Below are 18,238 nucleotides of genomic sequence, written 5' to 3'. Positions count from 1 at the left end.
ATCCGATATTTTCGACAGTTATCGTAAAGCAACATTTTTTATCAGACATGTATTCCCGATTTCTTGGCTTTTTATTTTTTAATTTAAATATGATGCGAATTACGATTTAAATTTTTAGAGCGCATGTCCTTGTAAAAGAGGACGTTTTAAAAAAAAGTCAGGTAACAAAGTAACAAGGGCTAGCGGGCGTATATGAAAACACGAGGTACGCAGCGAATTGCCCCAATGGGAGACAGGTGTCAAACGGTTGTCACGCACTGCTGGCACCGCTTAAGCATGTCCTGTAGATTGTAATGTAGCCTGGAGAGTGTAGGTGGTAGCTTCCGCAGCATCCGCAACCTCCACACATTTTGCTCAGCGAGTTTAAAGTTCAAAATTCAAAAGGAAAAACGAAATAGTGGAAATAAATAAACCTATCACAATTCGATCGCAGGAAGATATAAAAAAGCTCAAGTAATAAAAAAAAAAATTTTGTTCCATAATTAGCAGAAACACTAACACCTATAATCATCATTTCTATGGATTGTGACCTTAAAGACATTACAGAAATTATAGACTGTCTAAATGTTCGAAACTTCATGGATTATGTATTAATAGAAAATATTAATTTGTTATGTTTTCACATCAATATTCGTTTCATGATTGAACACTTTTCAGAACTGCAAGAATGTCTTGTTACCTATAAAGAACATGATCGACGTGATAGTAGTTACTGATGTAATCATAAACGAACTAGACACCATTCTTCAAAAAATCAATAACCTGCACTTATTAACCTGATGTTTTCCTATTAGGAGATGTAAATATTAACTTGAAAATAAACTGCCCTGTAACACATGAATATAACACTACATTGTATAACCACGGTCTCATGTGCGGGATTACACCATATACTAGAATAGAAAGTATCAAGAACAAAGTGACAAAATCATGTATTGATGACATTTATGTGCGATCCCGCACTCAAGATGTGTATACAGCGGCACTCGGAACGAAATTGGCCGGCCACCGGGCGACGGTGCTCACTTGCATCGGCACGCCGCGTATACGTTCAAAACTTTAATATTAAATACAACCAAAATAAACTTTCAACACATATACAGGAAATAAACTTGGAACTCTTAAACTCTACACTATGACCAAATAAACTGTATTCAATGTTAATGAATAATAATATCAAGTCATGTTATGAAAAATCTAAAATAAAAATACAATATACGGATAACTTTAAAAATATAAAAAATAAATGGATAACGAAAAAAAATTTAAATGCTTGTGACTTTCGAGACAAAATATATTTACAGTGGTTAGAAGATATGACAAACAATATACTAAAATTAAAATATAACCGATCGAGAAATTATGCAAATAAGTTAATACTTGCTGCAAAAAATAAACAAATCAAAGACGATATTAATAACAATAAAAATAGCACGCGCAATCTATGGCGTATCTTGAACAAAATAACGGGGAGGGTTAAAAATTCAGTAGATGGTATAATTATAAACGCCTTTGAGAGTACTGTAAAGAAAATAAGCGAAATTACTAACAACTTTGCTATGTCTTTTCGAAATGCTGTCAGAAATATCATCCCAAGCTGCAACAGAAAAATTCTGGACCCGTCCAGCTACAGGAGCCTACCAATGTATCTATCAGATATCAAAAGGCGACAGCCCAATCTGTTAAAACAATTATTCACTCTCAACATTAATAAAGCACCTGGTATTGATCAAATAAGAACAGTTGACTTTAAAATGATGTCCGATTCAATTGCACCAAACTCTGTTATCTCTTTATATGGCTTTGGGAGAATCCATAATTTCTTATGGCCTTAGTAGCTATGGTAGGTCATGTAAAACTAAGCTTAATTTAATTTATCAACTTCAATTACGTATAATAAAGATAATAGTTCCATACAAAGTTAAGTTAATAGATATATGTGATTATCACGATCTCTTCGAATATTGCAAAATCTTACCGATTCATGATAAAATTAAATACACCTTACTTCTAGAACAATTTTTTAATAAAAACTTTAACCAATCAATTACTAATAATATCTCGTTATAATAATATATACGGTAAAAATCGACTGAGTTATCAGATACCTAAAATAATTAATTCACTACCACCAGAAATAAAAATTACCCTTACAACTAACAGCATAAAAACAAATCTTAAATCATATTTATTAAATAAACTCTGAACGTCCTGTATACGTGAGTGACTGTTTTTATTGTAACACCACTCCGAGGGTATTTATCTGTTTCGCTATAATTTATTATTTTCGTTCACAGGTCTTTTACTCGAGTAGTGGTTGTTTTTATGGTAGTGGGTAAGCGTACGTAAGCAAACGGGTTAGCCAGTTTTACGAGCTCACTTCAATGAATCGCGGTCTATGGATAAACATCAGGTTTTTGTTGTACCGCTAAGTTTTAATTTATAAGTTTTCTTTTTGTAAAAATTTTTTTTTTAATAAAATAATAAATAAAAATCCGGTTTTATACAAAATATTTTAAAGTTTTTTTTGTGATTTTTTAAATGTCTATCGCACAAGAGATTTTTGGTAACTGGTAAACAGGTCGAAATTTTAAAGAGGAGACGTGCTTGCCTCCGCGATAGAGTAGGTCTGACGACTGAACAAAACAAAATGAGAATGGCCAGGCAAAAGAATTAAAGAACGATTCAAAATTTCAAAACAAGTGGCCAGGAAGGAAGAGAAAAGGTGATAATAAGGTGGGATGATGATGGAAGGAGATCACATCATCACAGGTGTGACTAGTATTAATCGACAAACCAATCTTTTTGCTTACATCCAGATAGAGTAATCAGATATCGTACGTGTTGTCAAGTGGGTTGTATTAATTGTAGAACTATAAATATCGTGTAACGTTGAGTTAATACCTATAAAAATGTCCCCCTATCATGAACACTAGATAAAATACAACGCCCAGTATTTCAATCAGACGAATGATAGTTTTCACGAAATGCACTTTAAATGTAATGAAATAAAGTTACATTATGAATTGTAGAATTATCATCTTTGACCCAGAAAACTTTTTCCATAATTCTTTATCACCCGTTGCCTCATTTTTTCTCCTTCATATAATTTAATCTTTTACACAATTCTTACTTATCTTCTTTAATTTTTCTGTCTTTGAAGCCATCCATATGTATATTCAACATCTTTCAAGTAATATTTCTCTACATTACACTGTAGAATGGTTATTTAAACAGTGGACTGACAGATTAAAGCTAAAACTGATAGAACAAAATTTTGTTTTATTCAAATAAATACTCACACAACTGGGTTCCAGAATAATCAACGAGTGAACTTTCGAGTTCCTTGAAAATTTAGCGGCAATAGTGCAGCCACCCGATCCTCCTCCGAGCACTAATAATTTGCACCTGGAAAAACAAATATTATTAAAGTACTGTTGAGCGGGTATATTTAATAAAAAACGAAAGTCGATTAATCTTAAAATTAACGTTTATTAACTTGAAAATATTGGCTATTTTATACAGCGATTAGGCTTTTTGACACTCTGTATAATGTACAATTCCATTTCCGTATATACAAATTAAAATATGCACATAAAGTGGAATGCATACGGAAAACTTTGTTGAGCAAAATGTTTTATTTATTATTAAGCTGAGTTACAAATACGTTTTCGGCGTGCTTAGCACCTCCTCCTCCAGATCTTTCCAGTGCGCTCTACCAAGAGTTACTTTCTCCAACGCGGGCCTGCAATAGTTAGCTTCAGCTTATCCTCCCATCTTTGATGTTGACGCCCTCTGTTACGTTTTCTCGTGGGTACCAATTGGTGTCTACTTTGTTGCATTTTTCCGGCCCACGCAACAGATCTATCCATCCACTTTGCATGATCTACGTTGAAAACAAATCGATTACCATGCTTCGTCTTCTAATACTGTTACTCCTGACTTTTTGAATTTTCCTCAGGCCGAGCATGCTGCGCTCCATTGCTCGTTCACCCACTTGGAAGTTTGCTTCTGTGTACTTTATTTATTAGTGACCCTGTTTCGCAACTAATAGGTCGGGCATGGAAGAATGCATAGGTTGAAAGTCTTTCTTTTCACAGTCATGGATAAGTCTTTGCTTTTCATTATCTCCTTTAGAGTCAGTATTTCTTCCAGCCGCTTCCCAGTCTATTCTCAATTTCTTTATACACTTGATCATTAGGAGAGATGATACAACCAAGGTAATGTATATTGCTCCATATTTTCTAGAGGTGTCCCATCTATACTTATTTTGATCTTTGACTTGGTTTTAGTCATTACATTAGTCTTACTAGTATTAATCGACAAACCAATCTTTTTGCTTTCCGTGTTTAGAGAGTGAAGCATCATTTCTAGCTTTTCGAGTGATTCTTCGAAGATCACCAAATCGTCGGCGAATCTCAAGTGGTTCGCTTTTATTGCAATCGATTTTCAGGCCATATCCTCCTCCATTGCAATTTCCTGACTATATTTTCGAGTACTGCTGAAAACAGTTTGGTCGAGATAGGATCAACCTGCCTGATGCCTCGATTGGAAACTCTTATCCTAAAGATTCTAATTTTACTCTAGCTTTACTAATGTTGCATGTTTTTTATTATGTTAATATAATATTGGTCGTTTATCCCTTGACTTTTCAAACTGTACCAAATGAAATCATGGCTAAGACTGTCAAAATCTTTAGAGTAGGTAGTCTACGAAGCCAATAAACACCGATTTGGTACATTCACGGTATTTTTCGAAAATCTGCATCACAATGTGGATGTGGTCTATGGTGGAATATTAGATATTGCAGTGTTGAATGCCTATGCTTTAAGAGATAGTACTGGGTAATGAGGTGCAGTGGAGTTTCATCTGTTTTGTGACTGAATCTACCTCCATCAGAGCTCTAATCAGCGTTCTGATGCCATTTCTGCCCAATACTCTACAGTATTTATCACTGTAGGCAATAATCAGGGCCTTTGGAGTGTTTGAAACCATTTATCTGCAGCCAGTGTCTCAAGAGACATGTGTGCTATGGTCCATAAAAATAGATACAAGACAATTGTCTGTTGCTTAAATATTTAAAAAGCATGCTTGTATCACTGGTTAAGAAAGGACAACTATATTTTTAATATCTCTCGGCAATGTTCATAATTGCGTATGCACCTGAATACAAATTTCCATATTTAGTAATAATTTGAATAATCATTGGAATGCATATTTTATTGTTATTCTGTCTTAATTTCCATGTGAACTATATAGAGCTGTAGAACTATTTCCCTTTCAATATTAACATTTATTCCTTAACAATACTTCGACAATGGAAAGAAAAAGGGACCATATGGACTTAAATCATTGAAGGCAGCGATTTTTTCGCGTCTAATGAGCCAGGTTTGACGGCGATCTGAGCTGAGATCTGAGATTTTTTTGGTCTGTTAGACGTTTTGCAAAAGGTTTTTAAAAGTAGAGAGCCAAAATAGACCAGAATTTTTCTACATTTCATTAGGTAGTTTTGTTTTACCTAAACTTCGAGGAACATTGACAGAAAATGGAGACTGCCTTAAAACAATATTTCCTGTTTGGGATTCGAGAAATCACTTAAGTAATTGGGGACAGGCAGGTACACTGTATTTATCTTAACTTTGCGACACAGTGTGTCGGATCAGCGATATTGCGGACATTGGATTTTTTCACGATATCTCTCTAGAAAAATGAAAATCGAGAGATCCTATAGTCCTAATATAATTAAACTATAATCAAATATCGTCATATCACATTTTGCCACAAATTTAATAGTTTAGTAGGCAAAAAATAAAATATGTATCTTTTGTATGGGACCATACCTGTCGTGCCCCATCGTTACAAAGTCTTAGTCGATCCGGTCTTGGAATCACTATAGACGTATTATTAGACCTATCTTCTATAGATTTGCACCAAACGCGCGCCCAAACCTGCCTATTTTCTGACGCGTATAAGTAGTGAGTAGGCAGATTTGGTAACCGTCCTCCCGATTGCAATTATTAGAATGTTTTTCGATTTCAATCGCTTCACGTACAACTCTTTAATAAAAGTGACGATCGGTGGAGAGAACCTGCGTACGATGAAACTCAATCCAGTGATTTGTACCCCTTTCCAGAAAATGTTCTGCAATTTGCAGATTTTTTACATTTTACGGTTTCAAATTATCTGCAGCTTGGAATCCGGTGTATGCAAAAACTCAATATTCGCGATCGACTGCGTACCAGAATACGGATGTAATACAGAATAGGGACACCGCTAGTGTTGTGTGTGGCGGTAGTTTAAAAAATGTTATACGGGTGGATGAAGATTCTACCGCCGAGATGGCGATGTAAACACCGCCGCATCACCAGTCAGCTCGTGATCATGGCCAATGCAAGTTGGCCGAAACGTCGAGAAACTAGGTAGGTGTGAAAAATACCTATTCGTTTGCAAACGCGTTTATTCCCGTTTCCAAATGTTACTAGTAAAAAGATGTTGTGAACTTGTGATCAAGAAGGAAAGATTAAAGTCGATGTTATTGTGCTTTCAAGTATAATTTCCTAATTAATAAATTAAACAAAACACAAGTCACAACCAAACAGGTTGTGTTCATGAATCTGTTTGCTTTATTTTTTGGGATAAATGATTGGGATAATTGCGATAAAATGCGCCATTTCTTTGCATCACAAACCTAACAAGCGTGCTTTATTCAGCGGACTCGTCGAGCTGTACTGATGCTGTAGTCGAGGTATTGCGTTTGGGTATGGAGTACATATCATACTTTGATACCCAATAGATTCCAAGTTCGTCCATGGTTTAGTGCTGACTGTAAGCATGCTGAAGCATAAATACGGCCCGCGTACCAAGCTTGGGAAGATATGTACGACTGTGCAAAATCTCGAGTACTCGGAATCTGAAGAAAGCTTTTAATAAGCAAAAACGTGATACGCAGGGCCAAGTTCGACCACGTGTGTCATACATACCATAGGAGCCAAGCTTGCCTGTTTTCTAGCAGGTAGCCAGTATTTTTGGTAGGGACCAGGGGGCCAAAGCGGTCAAAACAAACTTGTCGCCTTTCTTTACCACTTCTGCCGAGGCCGGGTGGCTCGCTTGCTTATTGTGGAAGAGAAGGAGAATCTTTTTGCCTCACTCTTTGTAGACAATTCGCGTGTGGATGTTGCAGGGAAACTACTACTGAAACGCGTGTCGGCGCTGGTGGTTCCGGTTGGAATGTTCGGTAGGTTTAATGTGGCCAGGAGAGTGTAATAGTAGCCTCCGCAACCTCCATAGACTTTGTTTAGTAACTTCAAAGTTCAAAATTCAAAAGAATAAAGATATAGTGGTAATATATCTAGTTTTACAAATATTATATTCCCGTTTTATCAATATGTGTGATCTTTAAAATGTTTATTGCACAATAGATTTTTGGTAACTGGTAAACGGTTCGAAAAATTAACGACAAGACGTGCTCGCTGCCGCGATCGGGCAGAGAGTGACGATGGAACGTAACAAAATCAGAATGCGAGGCAAAAGAACTATGGCACAATTCAAAATTTAAATTTAAATACGATTGGCCAGGAACCGGAGAAAGGCGATAAAAAGGTGGGAGGACGATGTAAAGAGGTCACACCGTCACACTACTAATCTTACCTCAGACATAGCATGTATCAATCCTTCGAGATTTGGTGGAGGGGAGCGGAAGTGCCCCCACAGCGGCAGCTGACTTGGCCACATATGATGCGGAACCTGTAGCACAGGCTGAGGGCATTGAGGAGGAAGAGTTCTTTGACGCCACCGAACAAAACTCCACCGAACTAGATACAGAGCCTCCACAGGAGGCTTGCCCGACTAGAGCCGCGAAAACGAGTTTTAGACTTATTCCTAGGGTTAAGCGTTCGTCCAGGGAAGTGCTGCTACCTTACTTATTTCTGCCGTCAAGCAGTTATGTTAGCAATATTGCGTTCCGGTTTGGAAGGGTAAGGGAGTTGGTGAAATTACAGGCACATGGGACTTGTCAACTTTATGTCTCAGGGTGACGGGCGCAGTGGCAGTGCCCCTCACATCTTTGCGATTTAAAGCTCTGAGTGGCACTGCAACTGTTATGGACAGGCGTGTAGCTTACCATCAGGCACACGACTTGTTCATCCCGTCATTTGATATTATAAAAAAAATATGTGGGCGTTTAACTAGACCCCTATCCAACTACGTTTACATATACGACAGTGGCGACGATCTACCCGCGCTTAGGAAAAGCATTGGTCAATTTGGGTTATTATCCAATTTTGATCACAATATACAATCGTGACAGGTGTGAGAGATTGTATAAGCCTCTTACATATTGGGCGAGGCTCATAGAACAGCAAGGCGAAGCCCTTGCAATGTCTTCGGATCTTAAATCCGGAAAAATAGTTTAATTTCCTATATCTTTGGACTTTTCTAGAGTTTGGCCTTTCGCTGGGCAGGCCACCTTGGATTCAGTTGAAAAGTATGCCAGGAAGCTTATAGGTGACTCAGACTTAGTAGAAGTAGAGCCAACACTAGAGCCTTGAACATAGCTGTAAAGTTGCCTGCTTATCAGTATTTTGCAGGATACATCACGGAGAGTATGCGATGGCAATGCACAATTTAATTCCGCCTTTCCCTTTTCATCACCGGGGGACCTACGTTGTATATTCTATACATGTGGATATGGATTCGATCAGTCTTCAAGCGATTTATAAGTTCTCATATATTTTGCGATGTCATTTTTCTTTGTGTTGACTATCTGTTCTTTTGTATTTTCTTTATTTCAAATAAGTATATGTTATTTTGACATACCACTTCTTATTGAGTATCGAATTAATTAAACAGAACGTAAAGGCCGGGTATGGGGCATTGTTATTGAACAGGAATGGCATCAGAATGCTTACTAGAGCCTTAATAGGACACTGTGGCTTGAACAAGCACATGTCAAATATTGGGCAGAGAGAGAATAGAGTAGATTCTGCCACGAGGAGGACATTAAATCTGTCGGAGTCAGGAAAGTCTTCCAGTTCTTCAATGCAATTCGGCAAACTTATAAAATCTAAAATCTAAAGACAAGGTAGCCAAAGCTTTGTTCTTTTCAGAAATTGCTGTGAACACTACAGAATCATTAAATTGCTCCCCTTCTCTTGCTATAGATCTCCTAAAGGAAAATGTTAACATTTGTGGCAGTTTATTTAATTTCCGTCATGTTAATCCCCAAGACATCATACAAGCTTTTAAATCAATACATGTTAAAAAACTGAAGATCTCTGGGGCATATCAACTAAAGTTATAGACTCAGTTATTGATCTAATTTCCCCAATATGTGCGTTGACGACGGTGCTTTTCCCGATTTAATGAAATACAGCAAGGTTATTATTCCCTTATTCAAAAGTGGTAGGAAAGTTGATCTTAGCAACTATAGGCCCATTTACCAGCTTATATTCGAAAAGGTTATGCTGACTCGATTACTGTCCCATTTCGGTAGGAATAATACTTTTCACAGTGAACAATACGGGTTTACTAGTGGTAGATCAACTAGCGATGCGGGAGTAGCGTTACTAAAACACATCTTTGATGCTTGGGAAAGGTCCCAGAACGCTATTGGTGTTTTCTGTGACCTCTTTAAGGCATTTGATTTCGTTGACCATATTACTCTTATTAGGAAGCTGGAACATTACGGTGTAAATGGCAAGGCGTCGGAACTTGTCTCGTGATATCTCAACGGTAGAATTCAGAAAGTAGACATAAATGGAGTGACTTCTTTGGGTTCTCCGGTAAAAACAGGTGTTCCGCTGGGCTCAATATTTGGTCCTTTCTTATTTATGATTTATATTAATGATCTGCCATTCTTTGTAAAGGACCATTGCGAAATAGTATTGTTTGCTGATGACACATCCTTGATTTTTAAAACAGACAGACATGACAATAACTATGACCATATTAATGATACCTTCTCTAAGGTAGTTTATTGGTTTAATGCTACAATTTATTGCTTAGTGCCAGGAAGACAAAATGTGTTAAATTTGAATTACCTAACGTAAAATCGTCTAGTCCAAACATAGAAATAAACGGAGAAAAGTTAGACCTTAGTAGTCTTCTTGGGAGGGACCTTAGATAGTAAACTTCAATGGTTTCCCCGTATATCTTCCTTGGTCAGCAGATTAAGCTCCACTGCATACACAGTTCGCAGAATACGTGAGCTTACCGATGTTAGTACTGCTAGACTAGTTTACTTTAGTTACTTCCATAGTATAACGTCCTACGGGATTCTCTTGTGGGGTAAAGCGGCAGATATTCAAACCATATTTGTATTGCAAAAACGAGCGATTCGTTCTGTGTACCGTCTAGGCTCTCGGGTTTCTCTCAGAGATAAGTTTAAGGAGACTGGTATCACAGCAATTTACTCAAATATTTTATACGTAATTAAAATATACATAATTTCAATAAGAAAGAAGATATCCATAATATTAAGCTTAGAGCTAAGTACATGAGTAAAGTCATGGTACCACGATTTCGTTTAACCAAGGTAAACAACTCTTGTATGGGGAACTTTATACTTTTTTACAATAAGATTCCGGAGCATATATTAAGTTTATCATTTCCTACGATTAAAAACTACATTAAAATATTTTGATCGAAAAAGTCATATTACAAAATTGCAGACTATGTGTTAGATAAAGATGTATGGAAAGACGACATGGCTCCAGAATCCACACTTTGATTAAAAATTTGAAAAGTGTAATCCCTAGAGTTTCTTGCTCGTTCTTCTCAGGGAGGTTAGCGTAGTCAACGAGTGTTAAATGTGACGTTTTCAAGTGAAATTTATTTTACCTATGGAATAAAGGAACTTTGACTTTGAATGCTGTCGGCCTTGGCTCCGAACTGTAATTAATGGTGATCACAATAGATCGGCTGATGGTCGCAGTGATTAGACATATGCCCCGAATGAAGCCACCCTTAATAACATATTATATAGCTAGTATCTAAGTCTTTATGCTAACCAATGATAATGCCCTAAAAATTGTGTTATATGCCTTTTGTTTTGCTTTGAATCTGCGTTATCCCACTAACTAAAATAAAATGTATGTTAGTTCCTTATCTGTAATGTGTTTGTGTAAAAATATGTATGTTAGTTGATTTTCCAGGTTTATGAGAAAACCCAATTGTCTAATGTGGCGTTTATTTTGAGTATTAAAAAATTCTTTTCACCAAATGCTTTTGACAATATGTGTCAAAACATTTGGTAGTCCTCATCAACACATATAACTTTCTAGTAGTCAACTTTTCCATATATAAGAAATAATATTAAAGTTATGATTTTTTTCTTAAAAAACTTTAAATTGCTCTTCTGCAAAATTGCAAAAATGCATGTTGGCCCTTTTGCCTTTCCAGGGTAGACTTATACCAAGCAAGTAAACACAAATATAGCCGAAATAAAGCGGTGTAGCTACCCTCTATAAACTGGCAAGTTGATTGAGTGTACCAGGTCTATACCCAGTGCAATGGGTGACTAATAGAAATCGGACAACAGCCGATAAGATTGACTGAGGTATTAAAAAATAAAGAATATCTTCTAGTTTTTACAACTCGTTCAACCTCAATTTTGCCACAGAATTTTGGAGTAGTATTTTTTTATAATACCAAGTGAAGGGACAAACTAGTTGTGCCTGGTGGCAATTGACACCTCTGTTCATAGCAGTTGCCGTGCCACACTCAAGCTCTAAACCACGAAAATCGGAGAGACACTGCCACTGTGCCTGTCACCTTGTACCTTTCAAAACCTCATGCAGTAATGCTCACATTACAAAAATAGCCAAGGCGGTACTACTTCCCTGGGTGAACTCTTCCACAAGCTCTATTATTACTAAAACTGTATTGGTGTTTCATAATGCAACTCCTAAAGTTAAAGTGCACTTAACCATTTTTTTTGTTAATGTAGAGTCAACAGCACATCAAGCATTTAGCAGCAGTAGAACTTCTTGCGAAAAAGTTTGCCCAGGGTAGTATTGCCATTGTACCTATTTCTGCTGCCAAGCAGAAATGTCAGCATTACTGTGTTCCGGTTTTGAAGGGTAAGGGTGTTGGTGAAATTACAGGCACATGAGACTTGTCAACTTATGTCTCCAACCCCTCAGATCTGCAATTTAAAGCTCGGGAGTAGCACTGAAACTGTTATGGACACGCGTGTAGCTCACCATCAGGTGCTCAACTTATTCATCCCATCACTTAATGTTATAAAAAAAAGCTACACACTTTTATTCCAATGTCATCTCCAGTGTAATGGAAGATCTGTCAATGTGTAGCTTGATGTGCAGCCATCTGTACAAGTGCCACTCCGGTTTACACTATTATCATAGGAATATGTGTCATAGATTGTTAATAATTGCATAATTGCGGAAAATACTAACTGATAATTAAGAGCTTAATTTACTGCCAACTATATAAGGTTTATTAATTTGAAACAACCTTTTCTTTCTTATCAGATTACTTAAACTAACAAGCTCTAAGACTGATTTTTAAATAATCTGATTTTTATGACTTTTTGAAATAATTGAAACTTACCGATAGTAATTATTGATAAGTTTCATTTATTTAAAAAGAATCTATAGAATTCATATTTTAGTATTACGCATATTATAAATATATAGTACTTACGAATAAGTTTTATTATTAGTCTTAGAAACGGAGAAACTTCTAATGCCGATTGTCGCAAAGTTTTTGAAACCCAGCTGGTATAACACATTATTCATTTTGTAAAAAGTTTTTAGCACTCTGGTGTTTGGGTGGAACAACAGCGAACGTTATAATGATATGAAGTACGAGGCTATACTGAATCTTAACACCTATAGTCAATAAACTGATAATTTCTTATTCGTCGTGTGATGTAACGATTTATCGCGAATGACCTCATGTCATAACTATCTAAATGAAAAAAAAAATATTATAAACTGTAATAAAAGAAACCCGAAACACAGTTTGATGAATAGGTCTTGACACTGACAATTTACTGATAATGACAAGCACAGGTGACAACTTAGATTTTTTTACATTAGTGTTATGGCATCGGAATAAATAAAGGAAGCCAAATTTTCAATAACGGACATAGTTAAGCAAAAAGGGTCCAATTCATAAAATTATCAAAAAAGAATATATGAACCAAACTATTCCTAAAGTCTAACCTCTTAGGGTCGTATTCCAGAACTCTGCTCAATGCTCAAGTCAGGATTTGAGCAGACTTGAGTATGATTTCAAGCACTGGAAATACGACCCTAATGGCAAGGACATGAGTATGATTTCTAGTGCTTTAAATCATGCTCAGATCCTGACTTGAGCATTGGGTAAAGTTCTGGAATACGACCCTAAGACTAGCAAAAAAGTCCAACAAATATATCTGGAATTACACGACAAGTTTTGAAAATTACAGCTTCCGTGGTCGAGTGGCTTGCACACCTGTTTCCATGGTGTCGACATCTCTGAGGTCGTGGGTTCGATCCTAGGCCGGGTCAGTGTTGAAAACTAATTTTTCTATATTGTCTCGGGGTCTGGGCGTTTGTGGTACCGTCGTTGTATCCGATTTCCATAACACAAGTGCTTTAGCTACTTACTTTGGGATCAGAGCAACGTATGTGATGTTGTCTAATAAATAAGTTTTACAAATGAAACAAGAGTAAGAAACACTTTTAAACTTCAAACTACCACATTTCGAAAGTGACTGGATGTGCAGTGGATCCTTTTTGTTTAACTACGTCAATTTATTAAAGATTTATTTTTTCACAATTTCTGTGATAATTATGAAGGTATTTTCCCGAATGATTATAACAATGGTGGCAATTATACAGCTATATATTGTATAGCTTCATAGCTGCCTTTTTTTTCTTTCCGGGGGAAAATCCGTCATGAATACCACCGCGTCACGGGGAGGCGCGGTGGTTATGTGAGACTCCTACTCACTAAAAACCCCCGGGTATTCCCACACTCCGCATGAGACGGGGCTGTGGCCACGTGGTTTACGATCCACGGCCCCGCCTGCGGTTGTCCGCGACTGCGGACCCACCTCTGGGAGACTTTCTCCACTCCGTCGTTAGTGGCATGTCGGGAATACTTGGCATGCCAACCAACCCGTGAACCCTTGCCCAGTGAGTCACAAAGCCCCCGAGCTTCATAGCTGCCTGCACTAAGTTGACAACCCAAGAAGGCAAGAACTTCAATTATAACATGTAGGTGAACCATTAAGGATGGACTGTGTACACAACACCTTCCATATTACAACATTATAATAATATTATCTGTGGTACAATTCCATACAGACACTTTTTTCATAGAATATAATAAAAAATATAATAAATCGTAGGTTGAGCTTCAGCTTCAGCGAAACCTGAGTGTTTACATACCGCTAATAGACCATGAGTCTGCAGAGTTGTTATCAAACGGACGAACGGATCGTAATTCCAACGTCTTCTATGTAGTTATAAATAAAAGTCTAAAATGTTATAGCAGATTATTTTTTATAATAACTGATAAAAATATCTAATACACTTCAACACGACATTACCGATCGATTTACAATGTATAGACTACCGACTATACTCACATTATACACAAAAAGACGTATTTGTTATAATATCCAAAGGGGTGAAAAGCTCAAGTAATAACTTTTCTAAATAACATTTTCAAATTTAATAAAAACGAAATTAAATTTAACAAAACAAGAGTAAGGACACTTGGACTTGAAATTCCGCAGATGGTGCAAGTAGTCACTAAACATTAACACGATTTACTAAATACGAGAACCTGGAAGTAAATCCATAGCATGTGATTTCTCTGTAATTTGTTTTTAAACGCTCTGTAGCTTCTTCTGTTTCTTGTTCGTATATAAGAAAAATCTTCACTAGCGTTTTTTCCCCAACCCTAAGCTGCAGGTAAGGTCGCAGTGAAATCGCTTGCCTATTCTGAAAATCACAAAAATATATTTGTATGTTCAGTATCAGGTTATGTTTAACCGGATGCTGTGTTCAGATTTTTTTAAATTACACTAATCGTCTAATTAACCTCGTTGCATAGTACGCATAATAAGTACACAACTGTGTACACAATCCACAAATTCGTATAATCTCGCAGTGCACTCGAGTTGCAAAGCGCGTTCGAACGCGCCATTCTTTACAGAATTGAAACGTTCGCCCAATGTTTAAAATATTTTTTCTGTGTCAAATTGGTACGTACTAGTTTCTAAGCATACTACTTTTTTATTATTTATAAATGTATTTTCATTTTTTTATTTTGTTTTATATAATCTTGATAGTTTAGTAGCAGTAGAGCTAATTGTGAAAGAGTTCGTCCATGGAAGTACTGCCACCTTACCTACTTGCCGCTAAGCAGTAATGTAAGTATTACTGCGTTCCGGTTTAGAAGGGTAAGGGTGCTGATGAAATTATAGGCACATGGCTCTTGTCAACTTATAGCTTATGTCTCAGGGCGACGCGCGCAGTGGCAGTGCCCATAAGATCTTTGCGATTAAAGCTCTGAGTGGCACTGCAACTGTTATGGACAGGTATGTCGTTTACCACCAGGCGTACAACTTGTTCGTCTCATCACTTGGTATTACAAAAATAAAAAAGTAAACCGCGACGCAAGTATAAAAATAGTATTTTCACTTCTCATGCTCTTAAAATTCGCATTTATGCTGGGTGTAGGCTGCATAAAATAGGTTTTTCTGCTCTAGTGCATAAAATAGGATTTTATGCTCTAGTGTATACAATAAAAAAACCATCACATTAAATAGGTCTAATTGTTGTAATTTTACATTACATTTTAATTTAATAATCGTTTATTTGTAATATTGTTGTTTAATAGGAAGTTACACACTCGAAGTGAAAAGCAATCGAATTATTTTCACTTGGATGAAAAGCAGAGTGTATAACTCGTTCATAAAACTCATTTTACCTTCGACTTAATTTTTTTTAATTTTATTTATTTATATCAGGTAACAAAAAGACCCATGTATACCTACATACCTTATAGACTAACATACATAAGAATATAAAAACAAAATACACCTATATTATACCATATACCTTAAAACTAACATACATACAATATAATAATAAAAAACTAATCTACACGATTTCACTTATCGGCGAACGTGCGGCGCAATCTGGTGTCAGGTAACCGGCCGCGGAATCGCCGATATATGACACCCTTCGGCCAAAATTCCTCTTTCATGAAGGTCGAAAGATGTTCGGTCGGTATTCTCACCATAAACGAATTAAAGTTCACGTTGCGGCGAGACTCCAACCGCTCGACTCTCAGGGTGTAATTTGCTTTATGCCTGATATACTCCACTATCTCCTCAGACTTCGTGGAGTAATGCAGCCGCGACAGGTACATCAACGTCGTCGGTACGGCCGGACGCAGCAGGAAGTTCGGTCCTGTCGGTGCTGTGCCACACTGGTTACGTCTGGTGGGCTTTCTCTTCCTCTTCACCACCTTTGTGAAGCCATCCTCGTCGCACTGGACCGTCTGCCTCTTTGGTTTTGCAACTTCAGAGACAGGCACACGGAGATTGGTTTTATCTTTAGCCGATTGCCGCCGCTCGAATTTCGAAGTGGCGGGTCGGCTAGTTGAAGCGGCTACAGCGGCGTATGCACGTGTCGGGGTTGACGTGCACACGCGTGACATTTCCACCGAGGCAGAAGGGCGGGCAGAGGGGCGCGGCGCATCATGCGCGGTGGCAGCAACGAATGGTGACGCATTATGTGCCGACTCGAAACTGCTGACCGAAGCATTCAGCGCTGCTCCGCGTCGTGTGTTTACATTAGAGGCTTCTGGTGACCTACATACCGAAACAGCATTGCTTAATAACGCAACTTGGGTACGCAGCTCACTTATGATGTTATCCGAAGCCTCTAATTTACACTGTACTTCAGCTAGGCTACACTTCAGGGACGTAATGTCCTTCAGCAGCTTAGTAATATCGACGTGGTCGAACGTGACGGGGGCAGCTTGTGCAGCTCCTTCGCCACGAATGTAGCCACGTCGTCCGGGTCAGTCTCCTTTAGCAGCGTGATTATATCTTGGAGACTCTTCACGCCTCCATCCCTCCGGCGAGATGGCATCTTGCCACTGCAAATCTCATCTTCACTGAAATTTGATTTGCATATCTGCACTATGCTGACTTCATCCATGGTATCGATAGCGTGTATAATGAATGCCAGGAGCTCATTGGCAATGAGTTGCTGGGAACTCATTGTCAATTACGCGCAGCGGCTTGTGCCGCGCGAAACGCGAGTTAGGTGTCATTAACTCACTGCGTAGTGGTACGTCCGTTTCCGAACGCGCCTTGTTATGGACTTAAGTATCCATCGTCTAAAAGAAAGAAAAAGAAGAAGAAAGAAAATACATTTATTTGTTTACCACAATGACACCACAAAAGACAAAAGACTTCTCGGGTAAAATGACGCGTTTTATGTACTTGTTGTACAATCTACTATTTTTTATAAATACCAAGTGACAACGTGTGGCACGTGTAGGCATTGACGCGCTAAACAGGCGGGAGTTGGATTTCTTATATGGACTTTATAAAAATAAACTGAAACACTATAAGAGACACCCGGTGATTGTAGAGTTCATACCTACCTATACCTTAAATGTTATATACCTTAAATGTTATATAATTACCTTGTTCCTACCACATCAGAGTCGTTGCTGAAACAAAAGACAATCGTAAATAAAGTTCCTTTAATATCCGCCTGGAACAAAAAAGTACGTGGATGAACGCTGTGCATTAAAAATAATAATATTTGAATACATTACGTGTGACCATAACCGTTAATAATTTAAACCTTAGAATATTTTTCATAAGATTAATCTTGTGTAGTATTTAAATACTTCTCAAACGTCAGATGTAGACAAAAGACACAGTTTGGTGTGCGGAGTAAAAAAATACCCTTTTCACTTCTCATGCTCTTAAAGTTTTTATTTATGCTGGGAGTAGGCTGCATAAAATAGGATTTTATGCTCTAGTGCATAAAATAAAAACCAATCACATTAAATATGTCTCATTCAATTTTAATTAAATAATAGTTTGTTTGTAATATTGCTGTTTAATTTCCTCGCAATCGAAGTGAAAAGCAGAGTGTATAACTCGTTCATAAAATCCATTTTATCCTCGACTTAAGTATACTCGTCTCTACTAGTTGTACAATCTACTATTTTCACCTCACTAGCTCGGAAAGAC

At 37.4% G+C, this 18,238-nt stretch overlaps 1 protein-coding gene across 1 annotated transcript in view; it reads right to left on the bottom strand.

The window, feature by feature from the left end:
* Positions 1-12,824, bottom strand: part of LOC113233892 — a 43,891-nt gene extending 31,067 nt beyond the window's left edge. The window contains exons 1-2 of the mRNA XM_026469120.1: positions 12,661-12,824; positions 3,303-3,408 (exon numbers count right to left, since the gene is read on the bottom strand). Coding sequence (XP_026324905.1) covers positions 3,303-3,408; positions 12,661-12,755 — 201 coding nt within the window. The 5' untranslated portion in view covers positions 12,756-12,824. The remainder of the gene's footprint in view (positions 1-3,302; positions 3,409-12,660) is intronic.
* Between the last annotated feature and the right edge of the window lie 5,414 nt (positions 12,825-18,238).

The sequence above is a fragment of the Hyposmocoma kahamanoa genome, unplaced genomic scaffold (genome assembly GCF_003589595.1).
Source record: "Hyposmocoma kahamanoa isolate Upper Pololo Valley unplaced genomic scaffold, ASM358959v1 80, whole genome shotgun sequence".
Taxonomy (NCBI): Eukaryota; Metazoa; Arthropoda; class Insecta; order Lepidoptera; family Cosmopterigidae; genus Hyposmocoma; species Hyposmocoma kahamanoa.
This window is presented reverse-complemented; position numbering and strand designations above follow the sequence as displayed.